General features: G+C 37.8%; 1 protein-coding gene across 2 annotated transcripts in view; it reads right to left on the bottom strand.

Moving 5' to 3' along the window:
• Positions 1-21,045, bottom strand: part of GOLPH3L (golgi phosphoprotein 3 like) — a 61,438-nt gene that overhangs the window by 17,907 nt on the left and 22,486 nt on the right. The window contains exons 3-4 of one of the 2 annotated variants that reach the window (XM_040461219.1): positions 20,687-20,871; positions 18,150-18,344 (exon numbers count right to left, since the gene is read on the bottom strand). In XM_040461219.1, coding sequence (XP_040317153.1) covers positions 18,150-18,332 — 183 coding nt within the window. In that variant the 5' untranslated portion in view covers positions 18,333-18,344; positions 20,687-20,871. Of the gene's footprint in view, positions 1-18,149; positions 18,345-20,686; positions 20,918-21,045 lie in introns of those variants that run through there. The other variant, XM_040461218.1, reaches the window with a different exon arrangement.

The following is a 21,045-nucleotide window of genomic DNA, read 5'->3' as shown; positions in this document are numbered from 1 at the left end:
ACTGACTGAGCCACCCAGGTGCCCCATATTTTTAAAACAAATCAATATTTAACCACTCTTCTAGTTGACCAATATTTTCTTTTCCTTTTCTTTCTTTTTTTTTTTTCAACGTTTTTTATTTATTTTTGGGACCGAGAGAGACAGAGCACGAACGGGGGAGGGGCAGAGAGAGAGGGAGACACAGAATCGGAAACAGGCTCCAGGCTCCCAGCCATCAGCCCAGAGCCTGACGCGGGGCTGGAACTCACCGACCGCGAGATCGTGACCTGGCTGAAGTTGGACGCTTAACAGACTGCGCCACCCAGGCGCCCCTCTTTTTTTTTTTTTTAACCACCTCACGTTAGACATTATTATTGGCATTATCATTATTTTATACAGGTCTGATTTACTCAGATGCTTACCAATGTCTTTGCTCACCATTCCTTCTTGCATCTCAGACCTCCTTTCTGGTACCATTTTCCTTCTTCCTAAAGTAGAATTTCCTTAAGTGAAAATCTGTTGGAGGCAAACTCTATTTTATCTGAAAGGTCTTTATTTCACCACTGTTTTTTTAAAGATAGTTTCTCCAGACATAAAATTCTAGGTTGATAGTTTTATCACACTGACCATATGAAGTCCTCCTCTTCTAGCTTCCATTGTTGCAGTGAGAAATGTATCATTCTCATTGATTGTGGTTTCTTGTAGGTGTGATTGACTTGTCTTTTTTTTCTCAGGTTCTTTAAGATCTTCTCCCTTGGTGTTTTGCAGTTCGACTATGACATGACTTTATGTGAATTTCCTTATCCTGTTTGGCATATGCTTCCTGTTTCTATAGGTCCATTTCTTAGTTTTCAAAATTTCTCACTTTTTATCTCTAAGAAATTTGACTCTCCTCTGTTTTATTTTTTCCTTGTGGGACATCAATCTTTCTTATCCTAACCCCCATATCTTTAACTCTCTTTCATATTTTCCATTTCCTTTGTCTCTAAATTGCTTTCTGAAGAGTTATTTTATATCTGGCTTCCAATTTTCTCTCTCCATCTATATCTAATGTGTAACCATGAGATTCTGATTTCAACTTTGATTTCTAAAAGTTCTATGTAGTTATTTTTCACATTTGCTTGCTCACTTGTGATCAGTTATTTTTGTTATTCATTTTGTGATTCTTTTATTTCTTTAAAAATGTCAGAGATATTTTATATCATCTGGTCATTTTAATATCTGAGGTCCACGAATGACCTATTATTTGCTATTTCTGCTGTTTCTTTCTTGTGGGTATTTGCTTCTTTGTACATTTGGCATTTGATTAAGAAGTGGCTCATATTCAATTTTTTTTGGTGTGAATCTATGAGATCCTGGAGGCCTAAATTAAAGATGTCTTCTTTCAGAGAGGAAGAGCTATATTTGCTTCTGCTGAGAATCAGGCATAGGGAGGGGGGGATTGGAGGACTGCCACACAACTGGGACCACATTTATTTTATTTTTTAAAAAAGATTTTATTGTATATATATTTTTAAAGCTTATTTATTTATTTTGAGAGAGAGCACATGCAGAGGAGGGGCAGAGAGAGAGAGAATCCCAAGCAGGATACACATTGTGCAGGGCTCAAACTCACAAATGGTAAGATTATGACCTGAGCCAAAACCAAGAATAGGACGCCTCAGATGCTGAGCCATCCAGGCACCCCAAAATATCTTATTTTTAAGTAATCTTTATACCCAATGTGGGGTTCAAACTCACAACCCTGAGATCAAAAGTCACTTGCTTCACTGACTGAGCCAGCTAGGTGCCCCCAACTGGGATCATATTTAGACCTAGCTTCCCCGTTTTATTTCAACACTGCAGTTTATTCCTGACTACCCAATTCCTGGATGTCAGGACTGATTTGGTAATTTGTCCTAGGGCAATCTGGTTTTCTCATCTGTTTATTGATCACCTCTGGGATTTTAAGTTTGATTAAAAATATTTCAAATGCTCCTCCAGTCCAAATTCCTTAGGATAGCACTCAAGCTAAGAAAATGCTCACTGGTCTCTCTCTGACCCCTTCTCCTTGAACACTAGGGCTTAACTTTCCAGAACTATTTTAAGTTGGTTTATCTTTTTTAGTAATCTCTGCATCCAACACGGGGCTCAAACTCACAACTGTGAGACTGAGTTGGATGCTCCTCCAACAGAGCCAGAACTATCTGAGCCCCCAGAGCTATCTCAAGTACGCTTAATGTATCATTTTTGCCTACTGGCCTTTGTACACACATTGTTCTCTCTGTCCAGAAGAACCAATATCCTTCTTCCCCCAACTCCCCTTGTTCTTAAGGATGGCTTCCAGGAATCACATCTTCCATGTACCTTCTCTAACCATGTCTTTCCTTCAACTCCACCCTCTAGGTTAGGTTCCCCGCCTGGGTGTGCCTATATATACTTCTCCCTTATCATTTGTTTTATCACATTGTAATCAATTGTCCACGGTAGACTATAAATTCCTTAAGGAGAGAGTATCTGACTGATACACAGTATTTCTCAATAAATGTTTCTTGACAGCGTAAATTTAGGATTGAAAGTAAATATGTTAACCTTAAACAAAAACAAAAACAAAAACCAACCCAAAACAAAACAGAACAGAACACAAAAAACAAGACAAAAAAGAAAGTAAATATGTTAACTTGGCAAAAGCTCAGTTTGAACCATAAACACCCTTAGACGGACTCGCATTTCCTGAGGGCCTGATCTTAGATTCAAAGCTGGGGTTAGTTCCATCCATTACCTGCATCTGGCTACTCCAAAAGAGTCATAATTTACAACTCCTCTTTAAGGAGGGAGTAGGCTTTTTTAAGGATTTAAGGTTAAACTGCACTTGCTTTAGAACACATAATTTACTTAAGCATAACTTTTATATAATCTTGGTGATTTTATAAATCTCAACAGGTGTGCAAACACATCAGCCAGTATTAAAGCAATTAGAGGAAACTAATTTGTTTGTTTTCTCATTTCTTCCTGACCATATAACTTCTGTTTCAGGAACAGTGATGTCAGATTGTCATCAGAACTGTAAGTGAGAACTGTAAATAAAGAAACAATGAACAGCAGGATGTAGACACTATGTTTCTGAATATCATTCCCATCCAAGGATCTAATGTAAAACTCCTCAAATGAGTTTTTTTAAACTTTCTTTTTATCGAGTCATATATAATAGAAAAAAAGCTTAAAAATATGCAGAGTTTTAAAAAATAATTATAATTCTAAGGTCCATATTCCCCCAAATAAATCTATCTAGCTGAACTGGTGAATTCTCAAACCATCTATAATAACATCTATAAACATAATAAATGATCGTATAAGAGAAAAGAAAAGAAAAGACAGGAAAAGAGATCACATTATAGAAATGTGTAATTTACAGGGGTGCCTGGGTGGCTCAGTCAGTTAAGCATCTGGCTTCGCTTGGGTCATGATCTTACAGTTCGTAGATCTCCATTAGGCTCTGTGCTGACAGCTCAGAGCCTGGAGCCTGCTTCAGATTCTGTGTCTCCCTCTCTCTCTGCCCCTTCCCTGTTCATGCTCTGTCTCTGTCTCAAAAATAAATAAACAACAACAACAACAACAACAACAACAACAAAAGAAACGTGTAATTTACAACATGGAAGTTTATCTGGAGGGGTTAATAGTCTAGTGCATATTTTCTAGATTTTATATGCCTATCCTATCTCAGTATTATTTACAGAAATGAGATCACACTGAGTGGCAACTTTTTCACTCACCCATTATTTTGGCTATCTTCTCACATGAATATAGATTTACCTCATTCACTGTAATGGCTACCTAGCAGTGCACTTTAGATGTACTATAATTTATCTATCCAAGCCCTTACTGGTGTACATTTGCTTACAGTTTTTTGTCATCACAGACACACACAAAAATGCTATAAAGAAATATTTATTGTTGGTATTTCTGTTGAATAAATGCCTACAGGAAATTTTGGGGTCAAAGATTGTACATATTTACATTTTTGATAATGTTACTTTATTCTTATAAAAGGTTGGGCATTGAGACTTCCATAAATTCAGACAGTCAACATTTTATGCTTTTCCACCTGGTCTAGTATTTTTTATCCAAACTTCCTTAAAGACACACCTTAAAACAACTCAAAGGTTAAAGATTTTAAAGTTGCCTGCTTGGGGTAAAAAGAGGACAGAAAACAAAGAAACTTAAAGCATCATTAAAAACTATGCTTACAAGGAGTTTTTAAAAATGTTAGAAAATTCCTATGATAAAGTTTAATCAAAAACAGCCAAATACATAATTGTGTATTCAAAATTATCACAATTACACAAAATATCTTACTTTAAAAGAATGAGCCTGCTTTAAAAAATGGTTTTGTGGGGCATCTGGGTGGCTCAGTCAGTTGAGCATCTAACTTTGGCTCAGGTCATGATCTTACGGTTTATATGTTCAAGCCCCATATCCGGCTCTGCACTGACAGCTCGGAGCCTGGAGCCTGATTCAGATTCTCTCTGCCTCTGCCCCTCCCCTGCTTATGCTCTCCATCTCTCTCAAAAATAAATCAATAAACATTAAAAAATGGTTTTGTAATTTTTCCAAGTTACCTACACTGAGCAAATATGTTCATTAGGAAAAATATCAGAAAAAAATCTTCCTTTCCACCAAATCTGAAGATTCAACATTAAAACTGCTTCAACCTTACATAAGAGAAGGAATCTTACTATGTTTTCTTGAAATCTTTTTCTATATGCTCAGTGTCTGTATGATAACCTCTGGGGGACGTCAAGAATTACCAGAAAAAAAAAAAGAATTATCAAAAATGAAAATTATACAAGCAAAACTAGTTTTTTTCCTTTAAAAAATTACCTTAAGAAGAGTTAATGTGCTGTTTTTCTTTCTTCCCTTTTTTTTTTAATATTTATTTTGAGAGAGAGAACTCACACCATGGGAGAGAGGCACAGAGAGACAGAGGGAGAGAGAGAATCCAAAGCAGGCCCCAAGCTGTCAGCAAGGAGGCCCAATGTAGGGGCTCAATTCCACAACCCTGAAATCATGGACCTTAGCCAAAATCAAGAATGGAACGCTTAACCAACTGAACCCCCAGGAGCCCCTGCCAATAGAAATATTTCATAAAAGAGATTAAGCATTAAAACCTAACTCTGCTTAATCATAAGGGGGAATGAGGAACTGTGACCTGGATGTTATTCTGGTTTAACACATGACTTCAGCATTACTGAGAGGCTGGACTATTAACCCAGACAAATGAACAAAATTTCTCAATCAGCTTCGTGAAGATGATGTCCTTTCAGGCTTATTCAGGGAGTTGGGTGAGGAGGGTGGGAGGGAGGGGAAAGTAGGTGATGGGCATTGAGGAGGGCACCTGTTGGGATGAGCACTGGGTGTTGTATGGAAACCAATTTGACAATAAATTTCATATTAAAAAAAAAAGGAAGTTGGGTGAAAGATGCAAAGCTAGTCATAATGATCAGGTTATAAATTTTCTCAACTTCAGTTGAAGTTTTTTTTCCTTAAAATAAAACCATCGTCAAAAGTTCAGAAAATTAAAAAGGAAACATGATAATGCCTTGTCAGTGAAAGAGAGATTCAAAATAAAGGAAAGCAACTGGTCATCTTTGAATATTCCTTCATAAGGTTTAAATCACATTCTGGCCAAGAAAAATATCCTTCACTTCTTTTTTTGTTTAATTTTTTTTTTAACATTTATTTATTTTTGAGAGACAGAGCACAAGCAGGGGAGGGGCAGAGAGAGAATGAGACAGAATCCGAAGCAGGCTCCAGGCTCTGAGCTGTTAGCACAGAGCCCGACGTGAGGTTCGAACTCACAAACTGTGAGATCATGATCTGAGCCGAAGTCGGACGCTCAACCGAACCACCCAGGCGCCCCGAATATCCTTAATTTCTTACTCTAAAAAACTTAAAAGTGATTGTAGCACCAAAAGCAGAAATCTCTATGATTTTCTTTTCCCACAATCTGTTATTTATGAGAAAAAGGAATTTTCACTGCTACACAGTATCCAAAGAGAAAAGAAGAAAACAGATAGTTAAGGGGAGGAAAAATCTGAAAACATGTATGTGGCCCTAAATCTATTCCTCCACAACTTTTTTTTTTTAATTAAAAAAATTTTTTTTACTGAGAACAAACTGAGGGTTGATGGGGGTGGGAGGGAGGGGAGGGTGGGTGATGGGTATTGAGGAGGGCACCTTTTCAGATGAGCACTGGGTGTTGTATGGAAACCAATTTGACAATAAATTTCATATATTGAAAAAAAAAGTAAAAAAAATTTTTTTTTATGTTTTATTTATTTTTGAGACAGAGAGAGAGCATGAGCGGGCGAGGGGCAGAGAGAGAGAGAGAGAGAGAGAGAGAGAGAGAGAGAGAGAGAGAGACAAAACGTGAAGTAGGCTCCAGGCTCTAAGCTGATAGCACAGAGCCAGATGTGGGGCTGGAACCCACAAACTGTGAGATCATGACCTGAGCCGAAGTCAGATGCTTAACCAACTGAGCCACCCAGGTGCCCCACACACAACTCTCAAATAATTTAAAATAGATTTAAAAACACTTAAAGGTAAGTATAGTATGTTCAAACCTCAGAAGAACAAAACTAGGTAAATGTAGATACACCTTGTATTTTCAAACAGCTTTTTCTCCCTGATTAAAAAGCAGTGTATATATATTTCAGAAAAATTGGAAAGAAAAAAAAATCTTAAAAAATTAATATGATGCATAAATTTCATCATCCTATTATCTCTTGGGCTTATGTAAAACCAGATTTTTCTTTAAACACACAATACACATTTCTTCTCTCCTAACCACTAATTTCCCCATATGCTTCTTCCCCAACTTCAATTTTGGGGCTATCCTTCACAGAACAGCTTTGTATGAATTATGAAATGACAGAATGTATATATTATAAATTGTCACAAAATACTGGGGAATAGAGGTAGAACAAACTGTGAGCCACACAGTTTGTAATCTCATCACCTTTCATAACAGGGAGTCAATAGGATATGATGTAAAATGGAATCATGTGGTTAAGAAAATGTCTTGTTTTTTTCTTTTTAACATCTTTGGCTTAACATTCTCAAACACACACCAAAGAGAGAGATTATGTACCTCTATGTACCCATGACCTAGCTTCAACAGCTATCAATATATACACATCTCTCATCTATACATGTCCCTGCTCCCCAGATTATTTCAGTACAAATCCCAGTCATTGTAACATATCATCTATAAAAATCACCATACTCTCCCCAAGACATGCAGGTTTTTAAAAAAAAACTGTAATACTAATATCATACCTAAAAATTAACAAGAATTCCTTAATTTTATAAAATATTCAGTTAGCCTTCAAATTCCATCAATTGTTTAATACATATTTTTTTAATGTTTATTTATTTTTGAGAGAGAGAATGAGTGTGTGTGTGTGTGTGTGTGTGTGTGTGTGCGTGTAGGGGTGGGGGCAGAGAGAGAGGGAGACACAGCATCTGAAGGAGGCTCCAGGCTCTGAGCTGTCAGCACAGAGCCCGATGCGGGGCTTGAACTCACAGACTGCGAGGTCATGACCTGAGCTGAAGTCAGGCGCTAAACCAACTGAGCCACCCAGGCGCCCCAATACATATTTTTATATAGCTGGTTTGTTTCAATCAACAGCCAAACAAGGTCCACACATACATAGCTTTATGTTTTTCATAAGATCTTTTTTTTTTTTAATCTTTAGTGGGCCTTTTAGTAAATAGTATTTTGTGATGAACAAAAGCAAGATTCAGTTTAACTTTAATTTCCCTTTTATGTAAAATTCAAGTAACATCACACTTATCACTTTTTTAAAAAATGGAATAAATCATTCTACTTGTGCTATTTTAAAAGTAAAATGTAATAAATATAATTTTACTTAAATTTAACATAAGAAAGAGAAAATGAAGTGAAACTCATTGAAGGAATTATTGAACTTCAAACATTTCTTTATTATAAGAGGTATCTCCTACAAGACTGCTAAGAAAGATTATTAAGAGGTACATAGAAAAGTCTATAAGGATTTTTCTATAAATATTTTAATAGCAATTACTTTTCAGGGGTGAGATTATGGGTGAATTTTATTCTCTTCTTTAAACTTTTTATAGGGGCACCTGGGTGGCTCAGTCGGTTAAGCATCCAACTTCAGCTCAGGTCATGATCTCACGGTTGGTGAATTCGAGTCCCGCGTCAGGCTCCATGCTGACAGCTCAGAGCCTGGAACCTGCTTCTGATTCTGTGTCTCCCTCTCTCTCTGCCCCTCCCCCACTCACTTTCTGTCTCTCAAAAATAGATGAATGTTAAAAAAATTTTTTTTAAAGTTTTTATAAAAAAATGAGGTATAATTTATATAGAATGAGATGCACAGATGTTCAGTTTGTTTTGACAAATGCATATATCCCCATATTTCACAGCCCTATCATTAAGTTCTCTCATGTAGACTTTTATCTCAATTTCTTAGTATAAACATATTTTACTTTTTTTTTTTTTTTTTACTTTTTTTTTTCAACGTTTATTTATTTTTGGGACAGAGAGAGACAGAGCATGAACGGGGGAGGGGCAGAGAGAGAGGGAGACACAGAATCGGAAACAGGCTCCAGGCTCTGAGCCATCAGCCCAGAGCCCGACGCGGGGCTCGAACTCACGGACCGCGAGATCGTGACCTGGCTGAAGTCGGACGCTTAACCGACTGCGCCACCCAGGCGCCCCCATATTTTACTTTTAAAATAATAAAGATTTTTTTTAATCTTAGACCGATATTTATTTATTTATTTATTTATTTATTTAAATTAAAAAAAATTCTTTTAGTGTTTTATTTCTTTTTGAGAGACAGGCAGACAGAATGTGAGCAGGGTGGCGGGGGCAGAGAGAGAGGGAGACACAGAATCTGAAGCAGGCTCCAGTCTCGGAGCTGTCAGCACAGAGCCCGACGCTGGGCTCGAACCCACAAACGGTGAGATCATGACCCCAGCTGAAGTCTGAAGTCGGACGCTCAACCGACTGAGCCCCCAGGCGCCCCCTCTTAGACCGATTTTTAAAAGAAGTCAATAATACCATAAAGAAGGGTGAGCACAATCCACCAATGAACACATGAAAACCTGAAGACACTTTATTCAGTCTCTATTAAGTACGCTCCATTCCCAATGTGAGGCTTGAACTCACAACTCTGGGATCAAGAGTTGGAAGCTCTACTGACTGAGCCACCCAGGCCTCAGTAGTTTTTTCTATTTGCCATTCCCACCTTAAACCTTCTGGACAACTGTGAATAGGAGAGAGCAAACACAGAAAGTAACGAGTAACCTCCAAGGAATTTCCTCCTCTTCCATGATTTTTGTCTTTCTCTTCCATGTTCTTATAGCACTTTTTGTACCTTTCTTACAGCACTTACATACTGTATCTAGTAGTACCGTTATTGTATACATATCTTTTCTCCCATTTCAGATTCAAATGCTTCTTGATGAAAGATAAACACATCTTAATTATTTCTGTTTCCTTACTTTATTCAGTAGCTTGGACAGAGCAGGTGCTCAATAAATGGTGCCTGACTTGAACTAAAGGAAACATCACATCATTATACAGTTTTAATGACACTTCCTGAGGTTGAACTGCACTCCAGGTGGATATAAGTAAATATTACAAAATTATCTCTAAAACCTTCCCACTTCCTCTCAACTCTTCTAAATCATTTTTATGGGGTTAACTGTGTCTCCCCAGAATCCATATGTTGAAACCCTAATCCCCAGTACCTCAGAATGTGACTGTATTTGGAGATAGTGCCTTGAAAGAGGTGATTAAGTAAATAAAGCTTTTAAGGAGGCCCTACTCCAATCTGACTGGTCTTTATAAGAAGAAGAAATTTGGACACAGAGACACTAGGGATGCATGTACAGAAGAACAACCATATAAGGACATAGTGAGAAGATGGCCATCTGTAAGCCAAGTAAAGAGGCCTCAGGAGAAACGAAATCTTGGACTTCAAGCATCCAGAACTATGGGGGAAAAAATTCTGTTGTTTAAGCCACCCAGTCTGTGGTATTTTGTTATGGCAGCCCTAGCAAACTTAATACAACATACTCCTGCACAAAAATCTAAAAGAAGCTTGTGTATTCATTTGGTCTTAGCTTTAAAGTTAAAGAAAGGGGTGCCTGGCCAGCACAGTTGGTTAAGATGTCCTCTTTTTTTTTTCTTTCTTCTCCCCCCACCCCCCACAAGTGTCCTGACTCTTGATTTCAACTCAGATCATGACCTCACTGTTTGGGAGTCCAAGCCCCGAGTCGGGCTCCACACTGATAGCGTGGAGCTTGCTTGGGGATCCTCTTTCTCTTCTCTCTCTGCTCCTCCCCTGCTCGTGCACGCGCGCGCGCTCTCTCAAAAAGAAATAAACCTAAAAAAATAAAATTAAAGAACCCTACCTACTCATTTGTATCTTTTTAGTATAATAGTCTCCTCTTCCTTCCATAAGAAAAATGTATGACATGGGATCTAATCTATGGCTGTCATTGTGAACTGAGAAGAAATATATAATGCCTATTTATTTACACACTAGACTTTCTGAAGATATGGTTATAATAAATATCATTTATTGCCTCTTTTAAAGCTTATTTATTTTGAGAGTGAGAAAGTGTGTGAGGAGCAGAAGGGCAGAGAGGGAGAGAGAATCCCAAGAATCCCTGATGTGGGGCTCGAATTCATGAACTCTAAAATCATGACCTGAGCCGAAATCAAGAGTCAGATGCTTAACTGAGCCACTCAGGCACCCCTCATTTGCTGCCTCTAAACACTTTTCATTTTGTAAATTGGATTATTGAAACTTCTTATTGGACTTATTGTTTCTTATATGTTTACTTTTTTTTTTTTTTTTTTTAAAGTTTACTTATTTGGGGAGCGAGAGAGAGCATGAGCAGGGGAGGGGCAGAGAGAGAGGGAGAGAGAATCCGGAGTATGCTCCAGCTCTCAGCACATAGCCCGATGCGGGACTCGAGCCCACTAACCGTGAGATCATGACCCAAGTGGAAATCAAGAGTCAGATGCTTACCCGACTGAGTCACCCAGACACCCCTGGACTTATTGTTTCTTATGACCAGGGTATCTTGTTTGACAGAAGAAAGAAAAGAGAAAAAATGTGTAGGACTTTCATATTTCCTCCTTAAAATGTGAGGTAGTAGGATGAAACTAAGATAAAATTGTATCATTGAGAATTGCTAAATGGTACTTTCTCTTATTCTGCCATTATTGATGTCAACTTAATATTTTTATGGGATCCCAAAGTCTTTAAGAGTGCGCTTTGCTAAAACAAAACAAAACAAAACAAAACAAAACACAGTGGGCTTTGCTAGGGAATTACATATTGGAATAAGAAAACCACGGATAAAGCTTGAGAAAAATAACTTGTGCCAAAAATTACTGCAGGACATAATAATCTTTTATCTCTATAGGAGGTATAAACTCCATATAAAACTATTTTAGGAGATGAAATATTTGGTTTTCCACTAAGCATTAACAATCCTGAACAATTTTCTTTGTTTGGCAAGAAATACAGAAAAATATGTGATACGTGTTTTGCAAGCATGCCCCTTCTTAAACTGTACTTGGAGTCAGTTTGAACATAAATTCCATCACTTCTTGGCCAATTAACCATCTGATTTTGCTTTCATAAAGAGAAGATGATGTTTGCCTTGCAGGATCAAGCATGAGAAAGTGCAAATTGTTTTGAAGACTCTTAAGTTGGATAAACACACAAAAAAAGGACACAAAGACATGGACTGGCTCACATCAAATGTATAGGTTCAGTGGCTACAGCCAAAGGTCCAAATATAAGTAGGTGGTTTTTATCTTAATATCCATGCCAGATATGTTGAAAGAGAACAGTGTGCAGTTAGGGGTTGGAGGTATACGGAGAGGCAGGCCTCTCAATTAAATAGCTTAAACTATATTTCCTACTGTTAAAATAGGACTTTGGTCTTCCATTTTTCTTCTTTTTGTACCAATAGTAAATTTGGGGGGTTATATGAATGGATATAATAATAAAAAAAAAAGGTTCTGTTTTTTTTTTTTAACAGCCTATGTTAATAAAAAACCACAAAACCTGACAAACAAGTCTTTCTGATACACTTGCTCTATTTACAATGGCAAAAACTACTGACAAGGGATTTATTGTTCATTTTGTGCAATCAGGAAACTAAAAGACCAGGCAGTGACCTAAATGAGACTTTTAAACTTTTGATTTTAATAAAATATTTTAGGACCCAGCAACTTTTCCTTTCCTTTTTTTTTCTTTAGAGAGAGAAAAAGAGTGAGAGTGGGGGAGGGAGCAGAGGAAAAGAGAGAATCTTTTTTTTTTTTTTTTTTTTTTAAATTTAAAAATCTGTCAGCGCAGAGCCTCATACTGGGCTTGATTTCACAAACCGTGAGTGAGGTCATGACCTGAGCCGAAATGAAGAGTCATACGCTTAACTGACTGAGCCACCCAGATACCCCTGATTTATCATTTTTCTATATATATGAATAGTGGCATTGTTTGAAAGAACATAACTGATAAATACAAGAATATTCTTATCAGCACTGTCTATAATGGACTCCTGAATGTCTGTTAACCATGAGAATGAATGAATAGTGGTATACTGATATAACTGAAATACTATATTCCAATGAACTGAATTAAATTAAATGATATGCAACAACATGGGATGAATCTCAAACATAATATTGAGCAAAAGAATACGTAACAGTATAATCGATAGATACGTAACAGCATAATCGAATAACATACAGTTTAAAAACATGCAAAACTAAAATACATTGTTTAAGGATATATATACATGTTCAGAGTAGCAGGAAGTGCAGTAGCATGTGATCAGGGAAGGGTACAAGAGGATGACCCCACGATATGTGTTTTATATATTTTTCTAGATACGCTGTATTTCACAATTTTAGAAAGGTTAAACAATAAAATACAGAACTGAATGCCCAGCTAAGTTTTGGTAGTTGAGTTTCAAAACAACTGAGTTCATTTAAAGGAGATGAGATGTTTTTAAATATCTGTTGTGATTCCAGTTGCAAATCACTGAAACTATCACAAGTATTCAGCTGATTTTTTTCCCCCTAGAACTTGTTTCTCTTCACAAACTAACTCTTGCTCATCTTCAGAATTCAGGTTAAGAGTTATCACCTCCCAGAAGTCTTTCCCAGTATCTCTTTCCTCCCCTATCCCACTAGCACTCTCTACCACCCACTTGGGTTGGGTTTCTTTCCTCTTTGTTCCCTCAGTCCCCACAACACAGTCACACATATATCACATGCACTGCAATGGTCTGCTGACTTTCCCTATCGCCCTTCCAGCCTCTCCAGCCACTCTCATCCCACTAGACTATAAATGATTTCAAAAGTAGGGACTATTGTCCCTGCATAGTATTGGGTTATAAACAAGAATCCTATGGAAATCTTCAGCAAAATTTAATTTTGGGACTTTGGAATACAAAGTTTAACACTTAGAAGGTGGTTTTGTTTTGTTTTGTTTTTTTACGTGCCACAAACCTAAAGCCATGCAAAAACAAGAAATTATATACATATCAAAACATATACTCACAAAGAACATAGAGTAAAAATATCACTAAGTCATTAATTTGTACACAAAAATGAAATGGGCTTTGCTCTTTTCATTCGGCTGATCGCATTACTTAAAGGAAAGAATCTATAACTATAGAGAACGAACTGATGGTTACCAGAGGCGAGGTTGCTGGGAAGATGGGTGAAATTAGGTCAAAGGAATAAACAGTACATTTATCGTGATGAGCACTGAGTAATGCACAGAATTGTTGAATCACTATGTTATACTCCTAAATATAAAACTGTATGTAACGACACTGGAATTAAAATAAAAATAAATAAAGAGTCTAAAAGTCTCTACCTAGCATTCAAAAATCTGCCACACTCTATAGTCTGAATCTAATTTGCCAATTTTGACTCTCCTTGTTCTCCAAGAATGCCACCTACTTCAGTCATAGTGGTTACTTATCTCCCAAACTTATCAAGCTCATACTTGCAGGTTCCCTCATCCAGAATATGTTTCCTTCACTCCAGTTACATTAGTCCTACCTTTCTTAAAGGTCCAGCTTGTTTTACTACCTCCTATTCTTCCCCCATGATGATCTCTCTTCCTTCCAACTCTCTTGGCTTTTTTACCGTTCTAACATGGAAAACTTGGGATTTTTACTGTTGTTTACTTCTCTAAAAATCTTTTGAATTGTGAAATATAAGACACACACAGAAGAGTGCATGAAACAAAAGTGAAAAAAACTCAATGACTTATCTCTAAGTGAAGAATCCATGAAACTTTCCGCAAGTACAGAAACAGGAAACCGTTAGTACCCAGAAAGCTCAAGTTCTTTTCTAACCACTAATACCTAACCCCCCACTTCCCACACTTCCTAAAGAAAGGTAGGCACTATGCTCACAACTATGGTAATCCCTTTTGTGCTTTTCTTTATAGTTTTAATCACCTAAATACACAAACCCAAACACTATAGTTTAGTTTTTTAAAAATTTTATATACATGAAATCACACAGTATGTCTTTTGTGTCTGGCTTCCAGTACTGAACATTACATGAGAATCACACATGTTTTATAACAATGTTCATTTTAATTCTGTATAGAAAATATATTTATGTTCATTTAAATAAATGGACAATTCATTTTTATCTATTCTGCAGTGGATGGACCTTTGGGTTACTTAGCTTTTATTTATTTTTTAGTAATCTCCACACCCAACGTGGGGCTTGAACTCACAACCCCAAGCTCCAGAATCCTATGCTCTACTGACTGTGCCACCCAGGTGCCTTTGTGTTACTTTAGTTTTACAAGGTATCGATGTCTTGTCTCCCCTGCTGGAATTCAAGTTTCTTGAAGCCAGGGACCATATATTATACTATTTTATATTTACCTTAGTATTTGTACAATGCTAAGCACATAATGGGTACCCCCGATCATGCTAAATAATGATTAAATAAACCTATGAGTAGTTTAGGAGTTGAGAAGAAAATAATTAGTGCTGGAAATCAACTAATAATTTTAGAGACAGTTATGTAACTGGCATTTTGGAACAACACTACTACTTTAATAAATCAGAAGGTTTGACCTCTCCTATTTATTTACACCTAAGGATTTGTCATTTCTTGTTCTTCCTAAGCCAACTGAAAGGTAAAAACATAATTTGTCAACTATTTTCAAAATAAAATGAGAACAATTCAAAAGGTTAATTGTTACATGCTCATCTTTGAATGGTATCTTGCCAGAGTTCCTTTATTTTTTGCTCTATTTCCTTAAATTTATATTAACTATTATACATTTAAAAACACACAAAGAGAAGTCCAAAGTTAGATTCTCTACAAAACAGAAACAAAAATTCTAGTATCTAAGGTCAGCAGGAAATTAATCATTCCTATTCAAAAGTAAAATAACCAAATAGATGTTTAGTTCTAAAATGCTCTTCTACAGTCAGTGCAGGTTTCCTAGCCACTGTGTAAACATCTCAAAACAGTATTTATACCACCTAATCTTCAGACCTACTCTCATGTTCTCTTGGAGAGTCAATTTTGTGTTTTCATTTGTTTGATATTTTTTTTTGTTTCTTTTTTTTTTAATTTTTTTTAAATGTTTATTTATTTTTGAGACAGAGACAGACAGAGCATGAACGGGGGAGGGGCAGAGAGAGAGGGAGACACAGAATCGGAAACAGGCTCCAGGCTCTGAGCCATCAGCCCAGAGCCCGACGCGGGGCTCGAACTCACGCACCGCGAGATCGTGACCTGGCTGAAGTCAGACCTCAACCGACTGAGCCACCCAGGCGCCCCTCATTTGTTTGATTTTTATAAAACTAGAGCTTCATCAACTTTCTCAGCAAACAGGAAAATATACTTGTGGGCAAGATTTTCTGATTTTTCCATGTCTTGGTCAAGTACATATATGATGTCTTTAAAATTAGTTTTACCAATACACAAGCTATAACAAGTCTTATAAATTTTGCTCAAGTTGGTAATCTGACATGACAAAAAATAGTGAAAGGAAAAGTGGTAAAGAAAATAAAATGGGGGCAACTGGGTGGCTCGGATAGTTAAGGGTCTGACTTTGGCTCATGTCATGATCTTATGGTTTGTGGATTTGAGCCCCACAGTGCACAGCCTGCTTGGTATTCTCTCTCTCTTCCTCTCTCTTTTCCTCCCCAACTCACACACTTTCTCTCAAAATAAATAAAAACTTTAAAAAAAAAGAAAAAAGAAACAAAGGTAATCCTAAATTTGAGGAAACGGTGCAGAAAAGAACACGTGTTATTAGATGTATGTAGCCGATTCATTACTAGCTAAGGACAATTATCAGAGCAAAATTTCGTATTTTTTTTTAACTTTTTTTTTTCAACGTTTATTTATTTTTGGGACAGAGAGAGACAGAGCATGAACGGGGGAGGGGCAGAGAGAGAGGGAGTCACAGAATCGGAAACAGGCTCCAGGCTCCGAGCCATCAGCCCAGAGCCTGACGCGGGGCTCGAACTCACAGACCGCGAGATCATGACCTGGCTGAAGTCGGACGCTTAACCGACTGTGCCACCCAGGCGCCCCAAAATTTCGTATTTTTTTAAGCTTATTTTTGAGAGAGAGAGAGAGAGAGAGAGAGAGAGAGCGAGCGGGGCAGGGGCAGAGAGAGAGGAAGACAGAGGATCTGAAGCAGGCTCTGCGCTGACAATAGAGAACCTGATGTGGGGCTTGAACTCATGAACCGTGAGATCATAACCTGAGCCAAAGGCAGACCCTTAACCAACTGAGCCACCCAGGCACGCCCAACTTTAGTATTTAAAAAAAAAAATTTTTTTTTAATGTTTTTATTTATTTTTGAGACAGAGAGAGACAGAACATGAGCTGGGGAGGGCAGAGAGAGAGGGAGACACAGAATCCAAAGCAGGCTCCAGGCTCTGAGCTGTCAGCATGGAGCCTGATGTGGGGCTCGAACTCATGGACGGTGAGATCATGACCTGAGCCGAAGTCAGATGCTTAACCGACTGAGCCACCCAGGCGCCCCCAACTTTAGTATTTTTTAATGTAAAGTAACACTTTAACTTGCTAAGTTTCTAAACAGAGGCCAATAATAAATGTGCCTTTATTATTATTGTATTTACTAAAGACTTTCTTGGAAAGGAAGTAGACTGTTTAAAATATTACATTTATATTTCTTCATAACCTCTTCATTAAAGAAGAAAGTGAAACACAATAAAAAGTTAAATTACAGAGGCACGTGGGTGGCTCAGTCGGTTAAGCACCCGACTTCAGCTCAGGTCATGATCTCACAGTTCACGAGTTCAAGCCCTGCACTGGGCTCCAAAGCCTGGAGCCTCCTTCAGATTCTGTGTCTCCCTCTCCCTCTGCCCTTTCCTCGCTCACATGCTCTCTTTCTTTCTCTCAAAAATAAACATTAAAAAAAAAAGTTAAATTATAAATGAAAGATGATGTATAGTACATATAGTACATTTAATTTTTTTTTTTCAAACGTTTATTTATTTTTGGGACAGAGAGAGACAGAGCATGAACGGGGGAGGGGCAGAGAGAGAGGGAGACACAGAATCGGAAACAGGCTCCAGGCTCTGAGCCATCAGCCCAGAGCCCGACGCGGGGCTCGAACTCACGGACCGTGAGATCGTGACCTGGCTGAAGTCGGATGCTTAACCGACTGCGCCACCCAGGCGCCCCGACCCAGTTTATTTTTGTAAAACAGCTAATCATACATATTCCTTGTCGTTTAAAAGATTTTCCTCTCCACAGCTCAAGACAACTTCATTGTGTGGGCCTGCTTAGTTTAATAGGAAGTTATTTCACCTTCAATCTCGCTGGGGAACTACAAGTACCAAAATTTTACACTGTGTTATATTCTCTCTTGTCTCTTCCAGAATTTTGGAGTAATTTTGTAATTAAATTACATCTCAAGTAATTATACTTCTGGATTTCATCCTCCCCAAACTCCCCCATCCCTCAGATGGCTAGAGCACAATTCCAAGGCCAACTGAGCATTCATGAAAATATTCTGTCAGGTTACTTCCTAAAAACATTCTGACATTCAGGAGTCTTTGAGACGGGCTACCAAACCCAACTGCATTACCTCTTTATCTTTTAGTCCCAGGAGCAATACTTCTTCCATAAGGGTGAGGCGAATATCCTTAGAGTCACCAGAGTCCTCATTGTCTGGACTCTTGTCTTGATTAGTGTCTTCCTCACTTTCCACCTTCTTTTCAGAGTTCTTGCCTACTTCAGTGCGACGGGCCCGGTGAGTTAAAGTGGTCATTCTCACCTGTTTTGGGGGGGGGGGGCAGTGACAAAAAAATATCTGTATGTGTGCTTATGTAAACAAAAACATACATATTAACATACTACAAATGTATAGAAATATGAAATATATACAAACTTAAATAAAGGAATAATGACCAGAAAAACTAGGTTAACATATCTTTCCCAAAGTACACAGAAGGCACTGACAGAAAAATAAAATCAGTGATTTTAAAGACTGGTAGAAATGATTATCTTTTAAGTCTGCCAATTTTACGTGCATAGTCTATAACCCAGGAGTATATATCCATCATGGTAATTCCTTTCACAAAATGGATCCTCCCCAAGTTAAATATTATGGGACAGCATAAACATTGTGGAGCATCCAGGTCCAAAAGGCATATAATAATTTATATGTAATTTGTATAAGCATTCAATGGCACATTATAATACACAAAAGAGAAAATTAAAAAATAAGAAAAACTAAATATAAACATATATTCTCATATTTTCTTCCCATAACTTAATAACTCACTTCATGCACTCCCTTTGGAAATCACTGCTACAGAATAATACTTAGAAGATCACGTGTAGTAATTCTATATAGCCAGAAAACTTTCATCTCTACCCCTAGCTAGCCATCTTGCAAATACACAAACAGCTGCCAACAAAAAGTACCAGCAAGAGAATATTAAAAGATTAACAAATTCTTTGTCAATTACAAAAAAAAAACAAAAAACAAAAAAACAAAGAACGTGCCCTTTTATACCATATACCACAGATGTTTTAAAAATCTACACTCAAGAGAAAGTGCAATAAATCATCTGTGATAAAGTTTAAAATTAGCGTACTTTATTTTATTTATTATTATTATTTTTTTTCTTTTTTTTTTTTTTTAATTTTTTTTTTTTTCCAACGTTTATTTATTTTTGGGACAGAGAGAGACAGAGCATGAACGGGGGAGGGGCAGAGAGAGAGGGAGACACAGAATCGGAAACAGGCTCCAGGCTCCGAGCCATCAGCCCAGAGCCTGACACGGGGCTGGAACCCACTGACCGCGAGATCGTGACCTGGCTGAAGTCGGACGCTTAACCGACTGCGCCACCCAGGCGCCCCTAGCGTACTTTATTTTAAATAAATCTAAACATCCATTTTTAAGATGATATACAATAAATATTTTTCATTAGAAATCACTTATTTTTATTTATTTATTTTTAAACATTTTTTTAACGTTTATTTATTTTTGAGACAGAGAGAGACAGAGCGTGAACAGGGGAGGGGCAGAGAGAGAGGGAGACACAGAATGTGAAACAGGCCCCAGGCTCTGAGCTGTCAGCACAGAGCCCAACAAGGGGCTCGAACTCACAGACCGTGGGATCATGACCTGAGCCCAAGTCGGATGCTTAACCGACCGAGCCACCCAGGCGCCCCTCATCAGCAATCATTTAAAAGACTATCTTTTTTAAGACCAAAAGAATGCATTCAAGAGCCTCTGTGACTGGATCCCATCCTACCTTCTAGCAATATTTCCCATTACATTACTCTCAATTATGTACTGTTAACAAACCATTTCTCAAACATGTCCCATGCTGCTACTTCTCCTCCTTTGTACATGTTGGTGTTCTCTCCTTTTTCCCTTCCTCTCTATTACCTACCCATTCTTCAAAGGTCTATTGAGGACCCAGGTAAAGCCTTAAGTGAATCTCCTTCTCCATTACCCATGTATGTCCCATGGCCAGAATTGGTCTCTCTCTCAGCTGTACTTTCACAGAACTTTATTTATACTTACATCCTTTAAAGTATATATTATAGTCTTTCTTTTGGTATGGCTGTCTCTCAACTGCAAACTTCTTGAGGGCAGGGATATTGTCTTCTTGGGTTTTTATAGTCTCCATAGCAACTAGCACAATGTCTTTAACGTTGTAACTGCTCAATAAATATATACTGATTAAAATGAATACTCAGAAATGCATGTGAACATTTTTAAGAGAAATACAAGTGAAGTGACTTACAAGAGATTGTTTATACAAGGCTATATTTCAAATATAATTCTTGGTGGGAGGCGGGAAGAAGAGTGGAGGAGGAAAAAATAAAACATAAAATAAATGCTTACAGGCATTAGCCTTATTTGGCACTGTGAATAGGATTTATTTCCTAACCCAATCCAAAAAAACTTTAGGTCTTCAGAGAAAAAAAAAAAATTAAGGGGAATTTTGAGGAACTAACACCCCCTCGACATTTACAAGTTAAAAACACTATTTGAAAAAAAAAATGGCCAAAAACTAACTAAATAAGAACCTCCCTCTCCCCAGAAAATAAAAAATCTGGAGGCTGTTTTTGGACGTTAGGAAATGTATATTCTCCGTTGCTTACCTGACGTTACTCCTGGGTTACGGCCCGACGCAGGCTGCAGCTTGCGCTCTGTTTTAGGGGGACACCTGTTCCCCCTCTTCCCCCCCGTCCTAGTAGGTAGAAAAACTTCTTAGCCACGCAGAGAGCACAAACTTCCTGATCCTTCGATGCAGAGAAGGAATAACACATCAGCTTCCTCAGGATCGCTAGGCAACCTACCTTGGTGTTTCTTCATTGGACCAATCAGAAACCGCCAAGGTTGAGCCCAGCCAATCGGAGCTTACGAGGGGAGGCTCTCCTCGGGCTATTGTGTTGCGTCCCGACAAACACCACCAAAAGGAGGCAGGTTTGGGTCAACCTGACAGCTGGTCAATCCAATG

This window comes from Herpailurus yagouaroundi, unplaced genomic scaffold (genome assembly GCF_014898765.1).
Source record: "Herpailurus yagouaroundi ecotype Mexico unplaced genomic scaffold, PumYag 254, whole genome shotgun sequence".
In the NCBI taxonomy this organism is placed as follows: domain Eukaryota; kingdom Metazoa; phylum Chordata; class Mammalia; order Carnivora; family Felidae; genus Herpailurus; species Herpailurus yagouaroundi.
The sequence above is the reverse complement of the archived record's forward strand: the minus strand, read 5'-3'. Positions and strand labels throughout refer to the sequence as shown.